At 40.8% G+C, this 16,548-nt stretch overlaps 1 protein-coding gene across 1 annotated transcript; it reads left to right on the top strand.

Annotated features, from left to right (window-relative positions):
- The first annotated feature begins 9,448 nt into the window (after nucleotides 1-9,448).
- Nucleotides 9,449-10,710, top strand: LOC113896607 (olfactory receptor 5V1-like). The gene has a single exon (XM_027548837.1). It carries the CDS (start codon nucleotides 9,514-9,516, stop codon nucleotides 10,459-10,461), a length of 948 nt encoding a protein of 315 aa, XP_027404638.1. The 5' UTR covers nucleotides 9,449-9,513; the 3' UTR covers nucleotides 10,462-10,710.
- Nucleotides 10,711-16,548: the final 5,838 nt, after the last annotated feature.

The raw sequence follows: 16,548 nt of genomic DNA, 5'->3' as shown, positions 1-16,548 counted from the left end.
GCTGCCAGAGCGGGGAGCTGCGGGGCATGGCGCTTCCCCTCGCCCAGCAGTAAACGACGTCGGCGGACAGGCGTCGGTGTGCGGGCGCGGCCCTGGGGTAGCGGACGGACTAACGGAGAAAGGGACCCACGAGGTGCAGCCAGGTAGGCCGAAGTCGCGAAGACGGGGCGGTGGCGGCATAGAAGCGGCTGTTGGGTGGGGCTGCCGCGCGCCATCGCGAGGGGCCCTGGGACGTTCAAAACGAGTCGCCACCGCGAGTCGGCCGCCCGGGCACGCCACGGGGTCTCACCGCCACAGGCCTCCAACAGAGGGGCGGTCCCACGGCACCCAGGACGCCGACTGGCCCCCCTGGCCACCAGGGGAGCCCTTGCGGGTCTCTCGACCACAACCGCCAACATCCAAAGTCGCAGCCGGCGCAGGAGAATGCTCTCCGTACGCGTACCTGCGCCCCTACGCCCCTCACGCGCAACCCGGCGTGCCCAGCGTTCCCCGGGGGCGCCACAGGGGACGGAGGCCGGGGGACAACATCCAGGTGAGGCGTGGCCGGTTCGGTCCCAGACAGGGAAGGGGGCACGGGCGGTTACCCGTGCGGACAGAGCAAGGGCCAGCAGAGACAGGGAGGGGCGGCAGACACTCACAGCCAGGGCCGTGGCTCAGGGGCACAGGCCCTGTCCAGGGAACAGAAAGACCGAGACACGGCCGGACCACCAGGAAAACTAGGGCGAGGTCCCACTGCCACACACACAAGGGCGCTTCCGTGACGTCTGGTACGCCAGCCGGCCTCCGCTACCGCGGAGCTTCCCGCGACCGACTCCGCCGCCGGGGCCGTCTTACCTGCTGCCTAGGGGCCCCGTCCACGCAAATCATCCGTCCGTCCTCGGCAGATCCGTCTTCATCTAGTCCGACTCAAGACTCACGTCCTAGGGACCAGTTCTCCAGCGAGGCGGCCCAGCCCGTGCCCGCACACCAGCAGCGGCTGTGGCTTCTGGCGAAGGCAGGCTTGAGGGGCTCCTAACCGCCGCGCGACTGGGGAGCAAGGACCCGGCGTCCCCGTCCTGGGTTCACCATGGGGTTCGCTTACCGCAGACGGCGCACACGCGGTCTCACTTGCCAGACGCCCCGTGAACCCAGCGGGACCCTCTCCTAACTGGGAGTGGGGAGGCGCGGCCCCGAATATTGTTGACAGGTCTCTTAATTTAGGAATCACTTCATGGCAAATTTATTGACTATACCAAAGCCTTTGACTGTGTGGATCACAATAAACTGGAAAATTCTGAAAGAGACGGGAATATCAGACGACCTGATCTGCCTCTTGAGAAACTTATATGCAGGTCAGGAAGCAACGGTTAGAATTGGACATGGAACAACAGACTGGTTCCAAATAGGAAAAGGAGTACGTCAAGGCTGTATATTGTCATCCTTCTTATTTAACTTATAGGCAAAGTACATCATGAGAAACGCTGGGCTGGAAGAAGCACAAGCTGGAATCAAGATTGCCGGGAGAAATATTAATAACCTCAGATATGCAGATGACACCACCCTTATGGCAGAAAGTGAAGAGGAACTAAAAAGCCTTTTGATGAAAGTGAAAGAGGAGAGTGAAAAAGCTGGCTTAAAACTCAACATTCAGAAAACGAAAATATGGCATCTGGTTCCATCACTTCATGGGAAATAGATGGGGAAACAGAGGAAACAGTGTCAGACTTTATTTTCTGGGGCTCCAAAATCACTGCAGATGGTGACTGCAGCTACTGCTAAGTCGCTTCAGTCGTGTCTGACTCTGTGCGACCCCATAGATGGCAGCCCACCAGGCTCCCCCGTCCCTGGGATTCTCTAGGCAAGAACACTGGAGTGGGTTGCCATTTCCTTCTCCAATGCATGTAAGTGAAAAGTGAAAGTGAAGTTGCTCAGTCGTGTCCGACTCCTAGCGACCCCATGGACTGCAGCCCACCAGGCCCCTCCATCCATGGGATTTTCCAGGCAAGAGTACTGGAGTGGGTTGCCATTGCCTTCTCCAGCAGATGGTGACTGCCACCACGAAATTAAAAGACGCTTACTCCTTGGAAGGAAAGTTATGACCAACCTAGATAGCATATTCAAAAGCAGAGACATTACTTTGCCAACAAAGGTCCGTCTAGTCAAGGCTATGGTTTTTCCAGTGGTCATGTATGGATGTGAGAGTTGGACTGTGCAGAAAACTGAGTGCTGAGGAATTGATGCTTTTGAACTGTGGTGTTGGAGAAGACTCTTGAGAGTCCCTTGGACTGCAAGGAGATCCAACCAGTCCATCCTAAAGGAGATCAGTCCTGGGTGTTCATTGCTAAAGCTGAAACTCCAATACTTTGGCCACCTCATGCGAAGAGTTGACTCATTGGGAAAGACTCTGATGCTGTGAGGAATTGGGGGTAGGAAGAGAAGGGGACGACAGAGGATGAGATGGCTGGATGGCATTATCGACTCGATGGACATGAGTTTGAGTAGACTCTGGGAGTTGGTGATGGACAGGGAGGCCTGGCGTGCTGTGATTCATGGGGTTGCAAAGAGTAGGACATGACTGAGTGACTGAACTGAAGTGAACTCATGGCAAATGCGAAAAAATGGAAACAGTGACAGACTTTATTTTCTTGGGCTCCAAAATCACTGCAGATGGCAACTGCAGCCATAAAGCTAAAAGATGCCTGCTCCTTGGAAGAAAAGCTATGACCAGTCTATTAAAACATGGAAACATTACTTTGCTGACAGAGGTCCATCTAGTCAAAACTGTGCTTTTTCCAGTAGTCATGTATGAATGAGGAGAAGGCAATGGCATCCCACTCAGTACTCTTGCCTGGAAAATTTCATGGACGGAGGAGTCTGGTAGGCTGCAGTCCATGGGGTCGAGAAGAGTCGGACATGACTGAGTGACTTCACTTTCATGCATTGGAGAAGGAAATGGCAACCCACCCCAGTGTTCTTGCCTGGAGAATCCCAGGGATGGGGGAGCCTGGTGGGCTGCCATCTATGGGGTCGCACAGAGTCAGACACGACTGAAGCGACTAGCAGCAGCAGCATGTATGGATGTGACAGTTGGACCATAAAGAAAGCTGAGCACCGGAAGAATTAATGCTTTTGAACTGTGGTGTTGGAGAAGACTCTTGAGAGTCCCTTGGACTGCAAGAAGATCAAAGCAGTCAATCCTAATGGAAATCAGTCCTGACTATTCATTGGAAGGACTGATGATGAAGCTGAAGCTCCAATATTTTGGCCACCTGATGCAAAGAGCTGACCCATTATAGAAGACCCTGATGCTGGGAAAGATTGAAGGCAGGAGGAGAAGGGGAGAGAGGATGAGATGGTTGGAAGGCATCACCAACTACATCGACATGAGTTTGAGCAAGGTCCTGGAGTTGGTGATGGACAGGGAAGCCTGGCTGCTGCTGTCCTTGGGGGTCGCAAAGAGTCGGACACAACTGAGTGACTCAACTGACTGACTGAATAGGCGTTTCCATATTATTTCTTAACAGACTATCCATCTCTGTTATTCAAAGTCTAAAAGATGAGGGTAACATATAAATCAACTTAGGTTAAAATTTATTTTGTAAAGTACAACAGAAACCATGCAAAGGTCTAAAAAGAGATTACAGACCTTCCAAATCCTCAGTAAACAAACTAAAGAAAAAAAGGAAAAAGCAAACAGAGAAGTCCATGTAACCAAATTACTCTGAGTAAATGGGAAAAGTCTATCTCCAAAAGAAAGCAGCATAGAGCTAAAAGTAGTTGCTATTTCACAATAACAGAATGGTTGAGTAGGCATGTGAATATCAGGTTAGATGGCAAAACTGATTTTATCCTGTGTCATGTTTTATGTTTGTACTTGATTTTCCCCCAACATTTTGTTTTGAAAAGTTACAAAGTTATAAAAAAATTGAAATTTTGTATGATGAATGTACATTTATGATGAATTTTGTATGATGAACATCTGTATACCCCTCACCTGTATTCACTAAACACACATTGAAAATGAAAGTATGAGTTGCTCAGTTATGTTCGACTAGTGACCCCATGGACTGTAACCCTTCAGTCCATGGAATTCTCCAGGGAAGAATACTGGAGTGGATAGCCATTTCCTTCTCCAGAGAATCTTCCCCATCCAAGGATCTAACCCAGGTCTCCAGCATTGCAGGCAGATTCTTTACCATTTGAGCCACCAGAGAAGCCCCAAACACACATAATATCCACAAATATTTTTGAAATGTATATATCTGAATTTTTAAAATTAAAACCATTATTCTAGAAAATTGAGTTTGTACTTATAGGTTGAAATAAGTTTGAAATTCCACGCAATTTGAGTCTCAGTTCAGTTCAGTTGCTCAGTCGTGTCCAACTCTGCCATCCCATGGACTGCAGCATGCCAGGCCTCCCTGTCCATCGCCAACTCCCGTAGTGTACCCAAACTCAAGTCCATTGAGTCGGTGATGCCATCCAGCCATCTCATCCTCTGTGTCCCCTTCTCCTCCTGCCTTCAATCTATCCCAGCATCAGAGTCTTCTCTAAGGAGTCAGTCAGGTGGCCAAAGTACAGGAGTTTCAGCTTCAGCATCAGTCCTTCCAATGAATATTCAGGACTGATTTCCTTTAGGATGGACTTTTTGGATCTCCTTGCAGTCCAAGGGACTCTCAAGAGTCTTCTCCAACACCACCATTCAAAAGCATCAATTCTTCAGCGCTCAGCTTTCTTTATAGTCCAACTCTCACATCCATACATGACTACTGGAAAAACCATAGGTTTGACTAGATGGACCTTTGTTGGCAGAATAATGTCTCTGCTTTTTAATATGCTTTCCAGGTTGGTCATAGCTTTTCTTCCAAGGAGCAAGCGTCTTTTAATTTCATGGCTGCAGTGATTTTGGAGCACCCAAAATAAAGTCTGTCGCTGTTTCCATTGTCTCCCCATCTATTTGCCATAAAATGATGGGACCAGATGCCATGATCTTAGTTTTCTGAATACTGAGCCTTAAGCCAAATGGTTATAAGAAACAACTTTTCAGCTGGGCAGTCTTAGCAACATAAAAAACATGTTTAATGCATGCATGTAGTGTAAAACTTTATCTATCTTGAAAATGCAAATTATAGCAAGTAGATTATATACTCATATTTTGCTGAAATGATTACTCTGATTGCAGAAAAAATTCAGTAACACTAACTTCCTCACTTTTATCTGGCAGTTTAATTCCTGGAAAATATTTTATTTAATTGTATTCTAGACAATTACAAGAAACAAAATTTTCACTCTTATATGTTGTAACTTCTTTTTCAACTTAGATTAAATTGGCTAATTATACAGTAAAAGCCTATTACTATTAATAAGTGTCCATTATTTTTAACAGGTGTCCATTTTTAGGTAGGTAATAAATGAGATTATGAAGAAGAAAAGTATATATTCTCCATAGTCCTTATTATTGTTTTATCCTCCCTAAGGAAGAAGAGGGCACAATATAAATCATAGAATAAATTGCAGAATGCATATTATATAGATGTGGGTAAAAGTGTTCGTCACTCACTAGTGAGTCCATTGCAACCCAATGGACTGTAGCCTGCCAGACTCCTCTGTCTGTGGAATTTTCTGGGCAAGAATACTAGAGTAATTTGCCATTCCCTTTTCCAGGAGATCTTCCCAACCCAGGGATCAAACCTGGGTTTCCTGCATTGCAGACAGATTCTTTACTCTCTGAGCTACTAGGGAAGTCCATAGACCTGGGTAGTTTGCTTTAATTTACTGAGCTTTGGTGCTGGGTGGGTTGGTCGGGAGGCGTGTTAGGTCATTTTACTTTCTTCTTAGTGAATGTACATATGTGTAATGAGTCTGCTGAAAAGGCTAGAAAGTTGTAAAATTCTAGACTTTTAAAGCTAAGATAAAATAGGATGTTTGTAAAAATGTTAATATGGTAAGAACATGCACACATGTTAAAAATTAGTTAAAACTAAATGCTAGATGGGTAAGATAAAGTGATAAATTTCAAATATTATAAAATGAGTATTTTATAAAGGTTTTAAATTGTTTAATTTCTTTCCTGAAAGTTGTGCATTCCGACACAAGTGTGTAACCAAAACCTCTCTATGGGAAATGCTGCGCTATCTAATCAATGTTTCTGACACATAGACATGAATGTATGTTCTCTAGAAAGCTAGGTCCATGAGCTCTACAGGCAACAAAGATGTCACAAAGCAGATAAAACTTGGTGAAGGATATATATTTTTTATTTCTTTAGTTTATTAGCTGTCACTTCATGAGTTAAAAATGGTTATAGAACTTCCCTAGCAATATATCTTTAACAAAAAATTCTGTTTAAATGTAATTTTTCTTTGATATTGATATATAACTTGATTATAATTATAAATTTTCAATTATCTTAAGATGTAATATTTTAAAGTGATTATTCCTGCTTAATTAACTAATTTTCTTTTTTTCTATATATTGGAATCATCAAATAACTGCTAAAGAAAAAAGCTTGTACACTTGATTACATCATATGCAAATATAATAAGAAAGGTTGATTTCTGGACAATTTCCCAGAAAAGGCTAATTTTAAGCCACTCATTTCTACTTCCAGTTCTCATTATTTGGCTGTTTATGATAAAAAACTCATTTTAACCTGGATTCTTAAAAAAACTCATATGCTTATATTTATACCAATTATTTCAGATAGCAAGTGAGACTATTTTCTAAGAATTTCTTTCATTTTCTAATATACTGCTACCAGTCTCTTGGGTTAATAAGAAATGTTATAGAACCTCTTCCTCAGCAATGTATTATTAAAAAAAAACACTTTTATTTTCTAATTAGATGAGAAATACCTAAGCTTTAACTATGTTTGGTTTAAGACATGTATTGTTCACGTGAGCAAAAGTTTCTTCCACGCATTAACAAATTCTGCATTCTATGTGCCAAGAACCTAAGCTTGATTTAACAAACTTAAATGATAAAGTACAAAATTTAGGGAAAACCTTATATTTTAAAAGATGCATGTTGATTATATATCCTGATGTAGAACTACCTTATGTGTCTGTCAGAATGTTTTTGACTTATTTTTCATAATCCTCACTAAAAAAATTAGTCAAATTAGTAAGTGTGGGTATAAAGAAAAATGAGTACTTAGCATAGAAGTTAATATCTCAAGATATTGATTTTCTTATAAAGTGTCTTCAAAAGTTTCATAAATTGAATATTATTTTAAAACTATTAACCTTATTAAGGTGTAGACTGAAATTGAACAGTGCAGTAAAATATTGAAAATTTGAGAATTTGAGAACTGACATGGTAGACGCTGTTGTTTTGATATTTTTCTTATTAAACATCTTCTATTGATTGAATAACAGTATCCAGACACTTTGTAGTTATTATCAGAATTTTCTTTCCTAAATTTCATGATTTGAGAATTATTGATAGTTTCTCTCCCTCTTTTTTTTCCTCTCAAGCATGGTACAGATCTGGTGCTGCTTGTAGAAAGAGAAAAAACATCTCCCAAAGTGTCTCAAAGATTTTTATTTAAATATTGCATGGGAAAAAAATGGCAGAAAATAATTTCATTTCACATGTATAAATAAATGTGTATACATTTCACATGTATAAATAAATCATTGCATAAATTGTATCATTTCTACTAATATATATTATCTCAGTAAAGAAATCATTAAGAATGTCCAGTAGGCAAAACAAATGTTGAGGAAGGGGGAACCACTGAAAATGACTTTTGCATTTTATTTTCTAATCAAGTTTTTCTGTTACACATATATAAAAAAAAGTTAATTTCAAAGTGACAAAAAAATCCACAGAGGTATTGATTTGTAAATCTTCAACTAAAATCATTTTTTGTAAATATCATAAACACTATGATTATGTGGACTGTTAATATCCATGCAATTAAAATTAGAGAATTAAAGAATAATTAGTACTGCCAATATGTTCAAGAATATATAAATCTGGAACCCCATTTCTTTAAATATTCATATACACATAATGATTTATTTAAATTTTAAAAAGAAAAATTATTATTAATGAATATGTTTGGTTCATGTTAGGCTCACATTCAGACACTCTCAGCGTGTGTGCATGCTAAGTTGCTTCAGTCGTGTCCTACTCTCTAGGGACTGTAACCCTCCAGGCTCCTCTGTTCATGGGGATTCTCCAGCAAGAATTCTGGAGTGGGTTGTCATGCCCTCCTCCAGCAGATCTTCCCCACCCAGGGATCAAACCTGCGTTTCTTATGTCTTCAACATTGAGAGGCGAGTTCTTTACCACTGGCCGTACCTGGGAAGCTCAGACCTTATCAGACCAGGTTTAATTTATATTTTGTAGGCAAATTTAATTTTATTGAAGTATACTTTCTGTGGGCTTCCCTTGTGGCTCAGCTGGTAAAGAATCCACCTGCAATGCGGGAGACTTGGGTTCGATCCTTGAGTTGGGAAGATCCCCTGGAGAAGGGAAAGGCTACCCACTCCAGTATTTTGGCCTAGATAATTCCATGGACTGTATAGTCCATGGAATCGCAAAGAGTTGGACACGATTGAGCAACTTTCACTATAATTTCTGTGGAGAATACATATTAATGTTGATATTTAAATTATTATGATTTTGAAGTTATGAAAACATCTCCATATTTATTTTTTACTTATAGAAACACTTTGTCAGACATTCATTCCTTTGGGCTTCCCTGATGGCTCAGGCGATAAAAAATACACCCACAATGCAGGATACGTTTGTTCATTCCTTTACTCAACAGTTATTTGGATGAATGTTTGTATACAATATGTTTTCAAGTTTCTAGCATTTATTAAAATTTATATACCAAGGAATAATGCACTGCTTCTAACTCCAAGGTAGTTTATACTGAGATTGTGCATAAAATTGTACACACTCAGATAATATAGGAAAAATAAGGTAAATGCCCAAGGAGGTGTGGGAAGCACGTCTTAGTTTCACTGAACTGTGAAATCCCAAACAGGTCCACAGTGGTTTAATGGAAGGCAAATTTTGATTTTTGTTGTTGTTGTTGTTGTTGTTAGTTTCTCAGAGGGCTTGCTTTTGAAAAGGAACAGAGAATGAATTTTCAAGATTATGAAAACAGGAGATTTTAAAATAGTAGTTATAATAATCAAAGGACTTCCCCAGTGGCTCAGGGGTAAAGAATCCACCTGCAATGCAGGAGCCATGAGAGATGTGGGTTTGATCCCTGGGTCTGGAAGATCCCCTGGAGGAGGGCATGGCAACTCACTCCAGTGTTCTTGCCTGGAGAATCCCGTGGATAGAGGAGCCTGAGGGGCTTCAGTCTATAGCATCTCAAAGAGTTGGACTCGCCTGAATGCACACACATAATAATCAAAATCTCTAATTAAAATATAATTTTAACATACTTTACCAACAACTGCTCACCAGCTATCATGTAAGAATTTCTCATTGCTTGCCTCTTGGGCTTTTTGCTCTAATCTGTTTTTGTTTGTTACACTTCCTCCAGAAAGACCACTGTAGACAGAGGAGATGGATGCCTACAATCAAACCACAGTGACTCATTTTATCCTCATAGGGCTTTCTGATCGCCCAGAGGTGCGCTACCCTCTCTTTGTGGTCTTTGCCATCATCTATCAGGTCACGGTGAGGGGAAATGGGGCCATTCTCTTGGCCATTGGAACTGAAAAAAAACTGCACACACCCATGTATTACTTTTTGGCAAGTTTGTCCCTCTTAGACATCTTCTGCCCATCAGTTACTGTCCCCAAGATGCTGGAGAACCTCTTGACTGAGAAGCACAGTATTTCCTTCACTGGATGTGCTTTGCAACTTTATTTTCTGGTGGCCCTTGTGGGGACTGAAGTCTTCCTTCTCTCTGTCATGGCTTATGACAGGTATGTGGCCATCTGTTTCCCTCTTCGTTACACCCTCATCATTACTAAGGTTCGCTGTGTCAAGCTGACTGCTGGGACCTGGACAGCAGGATTTCTCAATTCCCTCCTTCATACAGTATCTATGTTCCACCTTTCTTTCTGTAAGTCTAACCAAGTTAACCAGTACTACTGTGACATCCCACCGGTGCTGGTCCTCTCATGCTCATCCACTTATGTGGCAGAAATGCTTATTTTAGTGGAAGGAGGTATCTTGGGGATCAGCTCCTTTTTGGTTACTTTTATCTCATACTTCTACATTGTATCTGCCATCCTAAAGATTCAGTCCACAGGTGGGAAGCATAAAGCCTTTTCCACATGTGCTTCCCACCTTCTGGTGGTTTGTTTATTTGGTGGCACGACAGTATTTACCTATGTACGCCCCTATTCCAGTCAACACTTCCCAGCAAGAGATAGACTCATTTCCATGTTATATGGAATTATTACTCCAATGTTAAACCCCATGATCTACAGCTTGAGAAATACAGAAGTGAAAGGAGCACTCAGAAGAGTCTTATGTCATAGAGTATATTCACTGCAAGTATAATATTAAAAGCAAATGACTCAAAGCTCAATATATGATGATTTCATAGAAATAATTCATAGAATAATTTTCAATTAAGGTAAGTGTGTATGGAATGCAAACTTGTCTACACATAGAAATTTTTATACACACGTATAACATTAGTTATGTCTATCTATATATCACTATCTTCCTGAACTAGAAACATTAATTTTATCATCCAAAAGTTGATATTTTCTGAAAGGAAGCAGAGAACTGTTAATAATTACACAATGTAACAGGTATAAATGGAACCTAAGTTAACTTAGATCTATTATCATATTCATATCTATATATCTGTATTTTTATCTTTTTTGAATCTATATTTATGTATAAATGGTATCTATATTTCTTTCCTTTATTTGATAGACTACAAATAAAGTATCCTTATGTTATGGCATTTATCCTTAGTGTTTTCATTTCATTCTTCTTCCTCTTCAATTTTAGCTTCCACTTATTCTGTATTTCTCAGTTTCTCTGTATTTTCCTATGAGCCTTTCCATTCTCAGTTCTGCCTGTGCCCTCTAGGAGTGCATTTAGTTTTTTCTGTCTCTGATTTAGATATTTAATTCAGCTCACTGTATTATTCTCATCTTAGCATCAACATGGTCATTTACGTAGACACAAACACACACACACAAGCACATCTATTAGCTACCTTGTATTTTATTATAAATTTTACTCTGCTACTTAGACTGAAACTCATGAAACTAAACTTTGCTTTGCCTTAAAGTCCAGTAGTTTTGTTCCGTTTGCCTAGAGAGCTATAGTTTCTGACTGTAGATAGCCCATCATTTTCAGTGCATTCCCTTTTCTTGTCACATGTAGAGATAGGAACATTTTCTTTATCTCCTACTGCTTTAAGGTCAGAAGTCATGTATAATTTTCTTAATAATTTTCCCCATCCTGGATAACCTGATAGCTTTCAAAATTTAGTGTCCAGTCTGGTGATCACAATTAGTATGTCACCAAATCTCTGCATTTCTGATTCTCTTTTTCACTCTGTCACATAAGTGCCTTCTGGCTTTCTCTTATCTGGATTCTGTCTATTAACCACTAAGTGAGGAAAAGGTCAGTTTTCATTCCAATCCCAAAGAAAGGCAATGCCAAAGAATGCTCAAACTACCGCACAATTGCACTCATCTCAATTGCTAGTAAAGTAATGCTCAAAATTCTCTAAGCCAGGCTTCAGCAGTACATGAATCATGAACTTCCAGATGTTCAAGCTGGTTTTAGAAAAGGCAGAGGAACCAGAGATCAAATTGCCAACATCTGCTGGGTCATCAGAAAAGCAAGAGAGGTCCAGAAAAACATCTATTTCTGCTTTGCTGACTATTCCAAAGCTATAAACTGTGGAAAATTCTGAAAGAAATGGGAATACCAGAACACCTGACCTGTCTCTTGAGAAACCTGTATGCAGGTCAGGAAGCAACAGTTAGAACTGGACATGGAACAACAGACTTGTTCCAAATGGGAAAAGGAGTATGTCAAGGCTGTATATTGTCACCCTGCTTATTTAACTTATAGGCAGAGTACATCATGAGAAACGCTGGGCTGGAAGAAGCACAAGCTGGAATCAAGATTGCTGGGAGAAATATCAATAACCTCAGATATGTCGACAACACCACCCTTATGGCAGAAAGTGAAGAACTAAAAAGCCTCTTGATGAAAGTGAAAGAGGAGAGTGAAAAAGTTGGCTTAAAACTCAACATTCAGAAAACGAAGATCATGGCATCTGGTCCCATCACTTCATGGGAAATGGATGGGGAAACAGTGGAAACAGTGTCAGACCTTATTTTTCTGGGCTCCAAAATCACTGCAGATAGTGATTGCAGCCATGAAATTAAAAGATGCTTACTCCTTGGAAGGAAATTTATGACCAACCTAGACAACATATTGAAAAGCAGAGATATTACTTTGCCAACTAAGGTCCATCTAGTCAAGGCTATGGTTTTTCCAGTAGTCATGTATGGATGTGAGAGTTGGACAATGAAAAAAGCTGAGTGCTGAGGAATTGATGCTTCTGAACTGTGGTGTTGTAGAAGACTCTTGAGAGTCCTTAGGACTGCAAGGAGATCCAACCAGTCCATCCTAAAGGAGATAAGACCTGGGTGTTCATTGGAAGGACTGATGCTGAAGCTGAAACTCCAATACTTTGGCCACCTCATGGGAAGAGTTGACTCATTGGAAAAGACCTTGGTGGTGGGAGGGATTGAGGACAGGAAAAGAAGGGGATGACAGAGGATGATATGGCATCAACGACTCAATGGACGTGAGTTTGAGTAAACTCCGGGAGTTGGTGATAGACAGGGAGGCCTGGCGTGCTGTGATTCATTGGGTCGCAAAGAGTCGGACATGGCTGAGCAACTGAACTGAACTGAACTGATGTAATAACATCACTAATAAGGTAGTCTTACATAACTCAAAAAGCATATATCACTTCCTCCTCTGGATTGTCATTGATTTCTTAGTCATTTTCAAAATTATGCCAAATATAGCATGATTCTTTGTATTTATGCCACATGAAAGAGCATCTTTTAATTTCATGGCTGCAATCACCATCTGCAGTGATGTTGGAGCCCCCCAAAAATGGTTTGGAACCACCCAAAAATAAAGTCTGACATTGTTTCCACTGTTTCCCCATCTATTTCCCATGAAGTGATGGGACCAGATGCCATGATCTTCGTTTTCTGAATGTTGAGCTTTAAGCCAACTTTTTCACTCTTCTTTCACTTTCATCAAGAGGTTTTTGAGTTCCTCTTCACTTTCTTCCATAAGGGTGGTGTCATCTGCATATCTGAGGTTATTGATATTTCTCCCAGCAATCTTGATTCCAGCTTGTGTTTCTTCCAGCCCAGCGTTTCTCATGATGTTCTCTGCATATAAGTTAAATAAGCAGGGTGACAATATAGAGCCTTAACGTACTCCTTTTCCTATTTGGAACCAGTCTGTTGTTCCATGTCCAGGTTTCTCAAGAGGCAGGTCGAGTGGTCTGGTGTTCCCATCTCTTTCAGAATTTTCCACAGTTTATTGTGATCCACACAGTCAAAGGCTTTGGCATAGTCAATAAATCAGAAATAGATGTTTTTCTGGAACTCTCTTCCTTTTTCCATGATCCAGTGGATGTTGGCGATTTGATCTCTGGTTCCTCTGTCTTTTCTATAACCAGCTTGAACATTTGGAAGTTCACTGTTCACGTATTGCTGAAGCCTGGCTTGGAGAATTTTGAGCATTACTTTACTAGCATGTAAGATGAGTGCAATTGTGTAGTAGTTTGAGCATTCTTTTTTTTTTTTTTCTCTTATTTTAATTTATTTATTTTAAATTGGAGGATAATTGCTTTACAATGTTGTGTTGGTTTCTGCCATGCAACAACATGTATCGGTCACAGGTATACATATGTTCCCTCTCTTGAACCTCCCTCCCACCTCCCACCCCATCCCATTCTAGATTGTCACAGAGATCCAGGTTGAGCTCCCTGCATCATACAGCATATTCCCACTGGTGATCTATTTTACATATGGCAATGCTTATGCTTCAGTGCTACTCTCTCAATTCGTCCTATCTTCTCCTTCCTTATCTGTCCACAAGTCTGTTCTCTACTCAGTTCAGTCGCTCAGTCGTGTCCGACTCTTTGCGGCCCCATGAATCGCAGCACGCCAGGCCTCCCTGTCCAACACCAACTCCCAGAGTTCACTCAGATTCACATCCATTGAGTCAGTGATGCCATCCAGCCATCTCATCCTCTGCCGTCCCCTTCTCCTCCTGCCCCCAATCCCTCCCAGCATCAGTCTTTTCCAATGAGTCAACTCTTCGCATGAGGTGGAACTCTTCACTTCACATATTGCTGAAGCCTGGCTTGAAGAATTTTGAGCATTACTTTACTAGCGTGTGAGATGAGTGCAATTGTGCAGTAGTTTGAGCATTCTTTGCCATTGCCTTTCTTTGGGATTGGAATGAAAACTGATCTTTTCCAGTCCTGTGGCCACTGCTGAATTTTCCACATTTGCTGGCATATTGAGTGCAGCATTTTCACAGCATCATCTTTCAGGATTTGAAATAGTTCCACTGGAATTACATCACCTCCACTATCTTTGTTCATAGTGCTGCTTCCTAAGGCCCACTTGACTTCACATTCCAGGATGTCTGGCTCTAGGTGAGTGATCACACCATCGTGATTATCTGAGTCCTGAAGATGTTTTTTGTACAGTTCTTCTGTGTATTCTTGCCACCTCTTCTTAATATCTTCTGCTTCTGTTAGGTCCATACCATTTCTGTCCTTTAATGAGCCCATCTTTGCATGAAATGGTCCTTTGTTAGGTCTATTTTTTTGAAGAGATCTCTAGTTTTTCCCATCCTGTGTTTTCCTCTATTTCTTTGCATTGATTGCTGAGGAAGGCTTTCTTATCTCTCCTTGCTATTCTCTGGAATTTTTCATTCAGATGGTTATATCTTTCCTTTACTCCTTTGCTTTAGGACAGCCATTTTGCCCTTTTGCATTTCTTTTCCATGGAGATGGTTTGACCCCTGTCTCCTGTACAGTGTCACGAACCTCCGTCCACAGTTCATCAGGCACTCTATCAGATCTAGTCCCTTAAATCTCTTTCTCACTTCCACTGTATAATCATAAGGGATTTGATTTAGGTCATACCTGAATGGTCTAGTGATTTTCCCTACTTTCTTCACTTACTCCTTAGAAGAAAATTATGACCAACCTGGGTAGCATATTAAAAAGCAGAGACATTACTTTGCCAACAAAGGTCCATCTAGTCAAGGCTATGGTTTTTCTAGTGGTCATGTATGGATGTGAGAGTTGGACTGTGAAGAAAGCTGAGCGCCGAAGAATTGATGCTTTTTAACTGTGGTGTTGGAGAAGATTCTTGAGAGTCCCTTGGGCTGCAAGGAGATCCAACCAGTCCATCCTAAAGGAGGTCAGTTCTGGGTGTTCATTGGAAGGACTGATGCTGAAGCTGAAACTCCAATACTTTGGCCACCTAATGCAAAGAGTTGACTCATTGGAAAAGACCCTCACACTGGGAGGGATTGGGGGCAAGAGGAGAAGGGGACCACAGAGGATGAGATGGCTGGATGGCATCACCGACTCGATGGACATGAGTTTGGGTAAACTCCATGGGTTGGTGATGGAGTGATGGACAGAGAGGCCTGGGGTGCTGCAATTCTTGGGGTTGCAAAGTGTCAGACACGGCTGAGTGACTGAGCTGAACTGAACACATGAAACAGAGTAAAACACATTGAGATAACATTGTTTGGAATTAATTACATTTTCTAAAATTCAGCAGTGACCTGATATACATCTTCCACAACATACAAGGCTGTTAATATTTGTGGTGGGTCAACTATATGTTACTTAATTTTAGAAGAAGTGAGATAATCCATGCATACTTGAAATAAGAAATGAAGTAATAAACGACTTAACCATTATAAATTTGAGGCTTGTTTTGTTTCTTATTCCTCATTTTATTCTATATCTCCAAGTTTACATGTGGTATGAAATAACAAAGTTTTCATCATATAGCAACAAAATGCATAGAATTTGTTAAGATAATCATTTAAAATTGAATAAAACGTTAAGAATTCAACAAATTGTTCATTTTACAATCAGATAACCGAATATTTATATTTTACCACTTACTTGAGCACAATATTCAAAGATACTGGGGTTATATCTCTGTTAGTAAATCTGGAAACAATTTCTATCCTGTTGAAGAAAATGGGTCTCTCATCAATTTGCCATGAATCAGACTTTGACCAATAGTGGAAACAGTTGTTGAAAATTTTTAAGAAAGTGAAAAAAATATTCCGGAATTTTCTATGCTTATTTAACTTAAAAAATTGTAATTTGAGTTTCTTCTTATTAAGTGAATAAAAATGTTCTTAGAATAGAAGTAAAACCCTAGAGTTTGTCTTTATATTCCTTTGTAATGGATGAATTGTATAATACCCAAGATCTTAAAATTGCAAAATATTGAAAATGATAAGCAAGGTGTAAAGAAAACCCTCAGAATGGGAGAAAATAATAGCAAATGAAATAACTGACAAAGGATTAATTTC

This window comes from Bos indicus x Bos taurus, chromosome 7, assembly GCF_003369695.1.
Source record: "Bos indicus x Bos taurus breed Angus x Brahman F1 hybrid chromosome 7, Bos_hybrid_MaternalHap_v2.0, whole genome shotgun sequence".
Lineage (NCBI taxonomy): Eukaryota > Metazoa > Chordata > Mammalia > Artiodactyla > Bovidae > Bos > Bos indicus x Bos taurus.
Note: the sequence above shows the minus strand (reverse complement) of the source record. Positions and strands in the feature narration are given on the sequence as shown.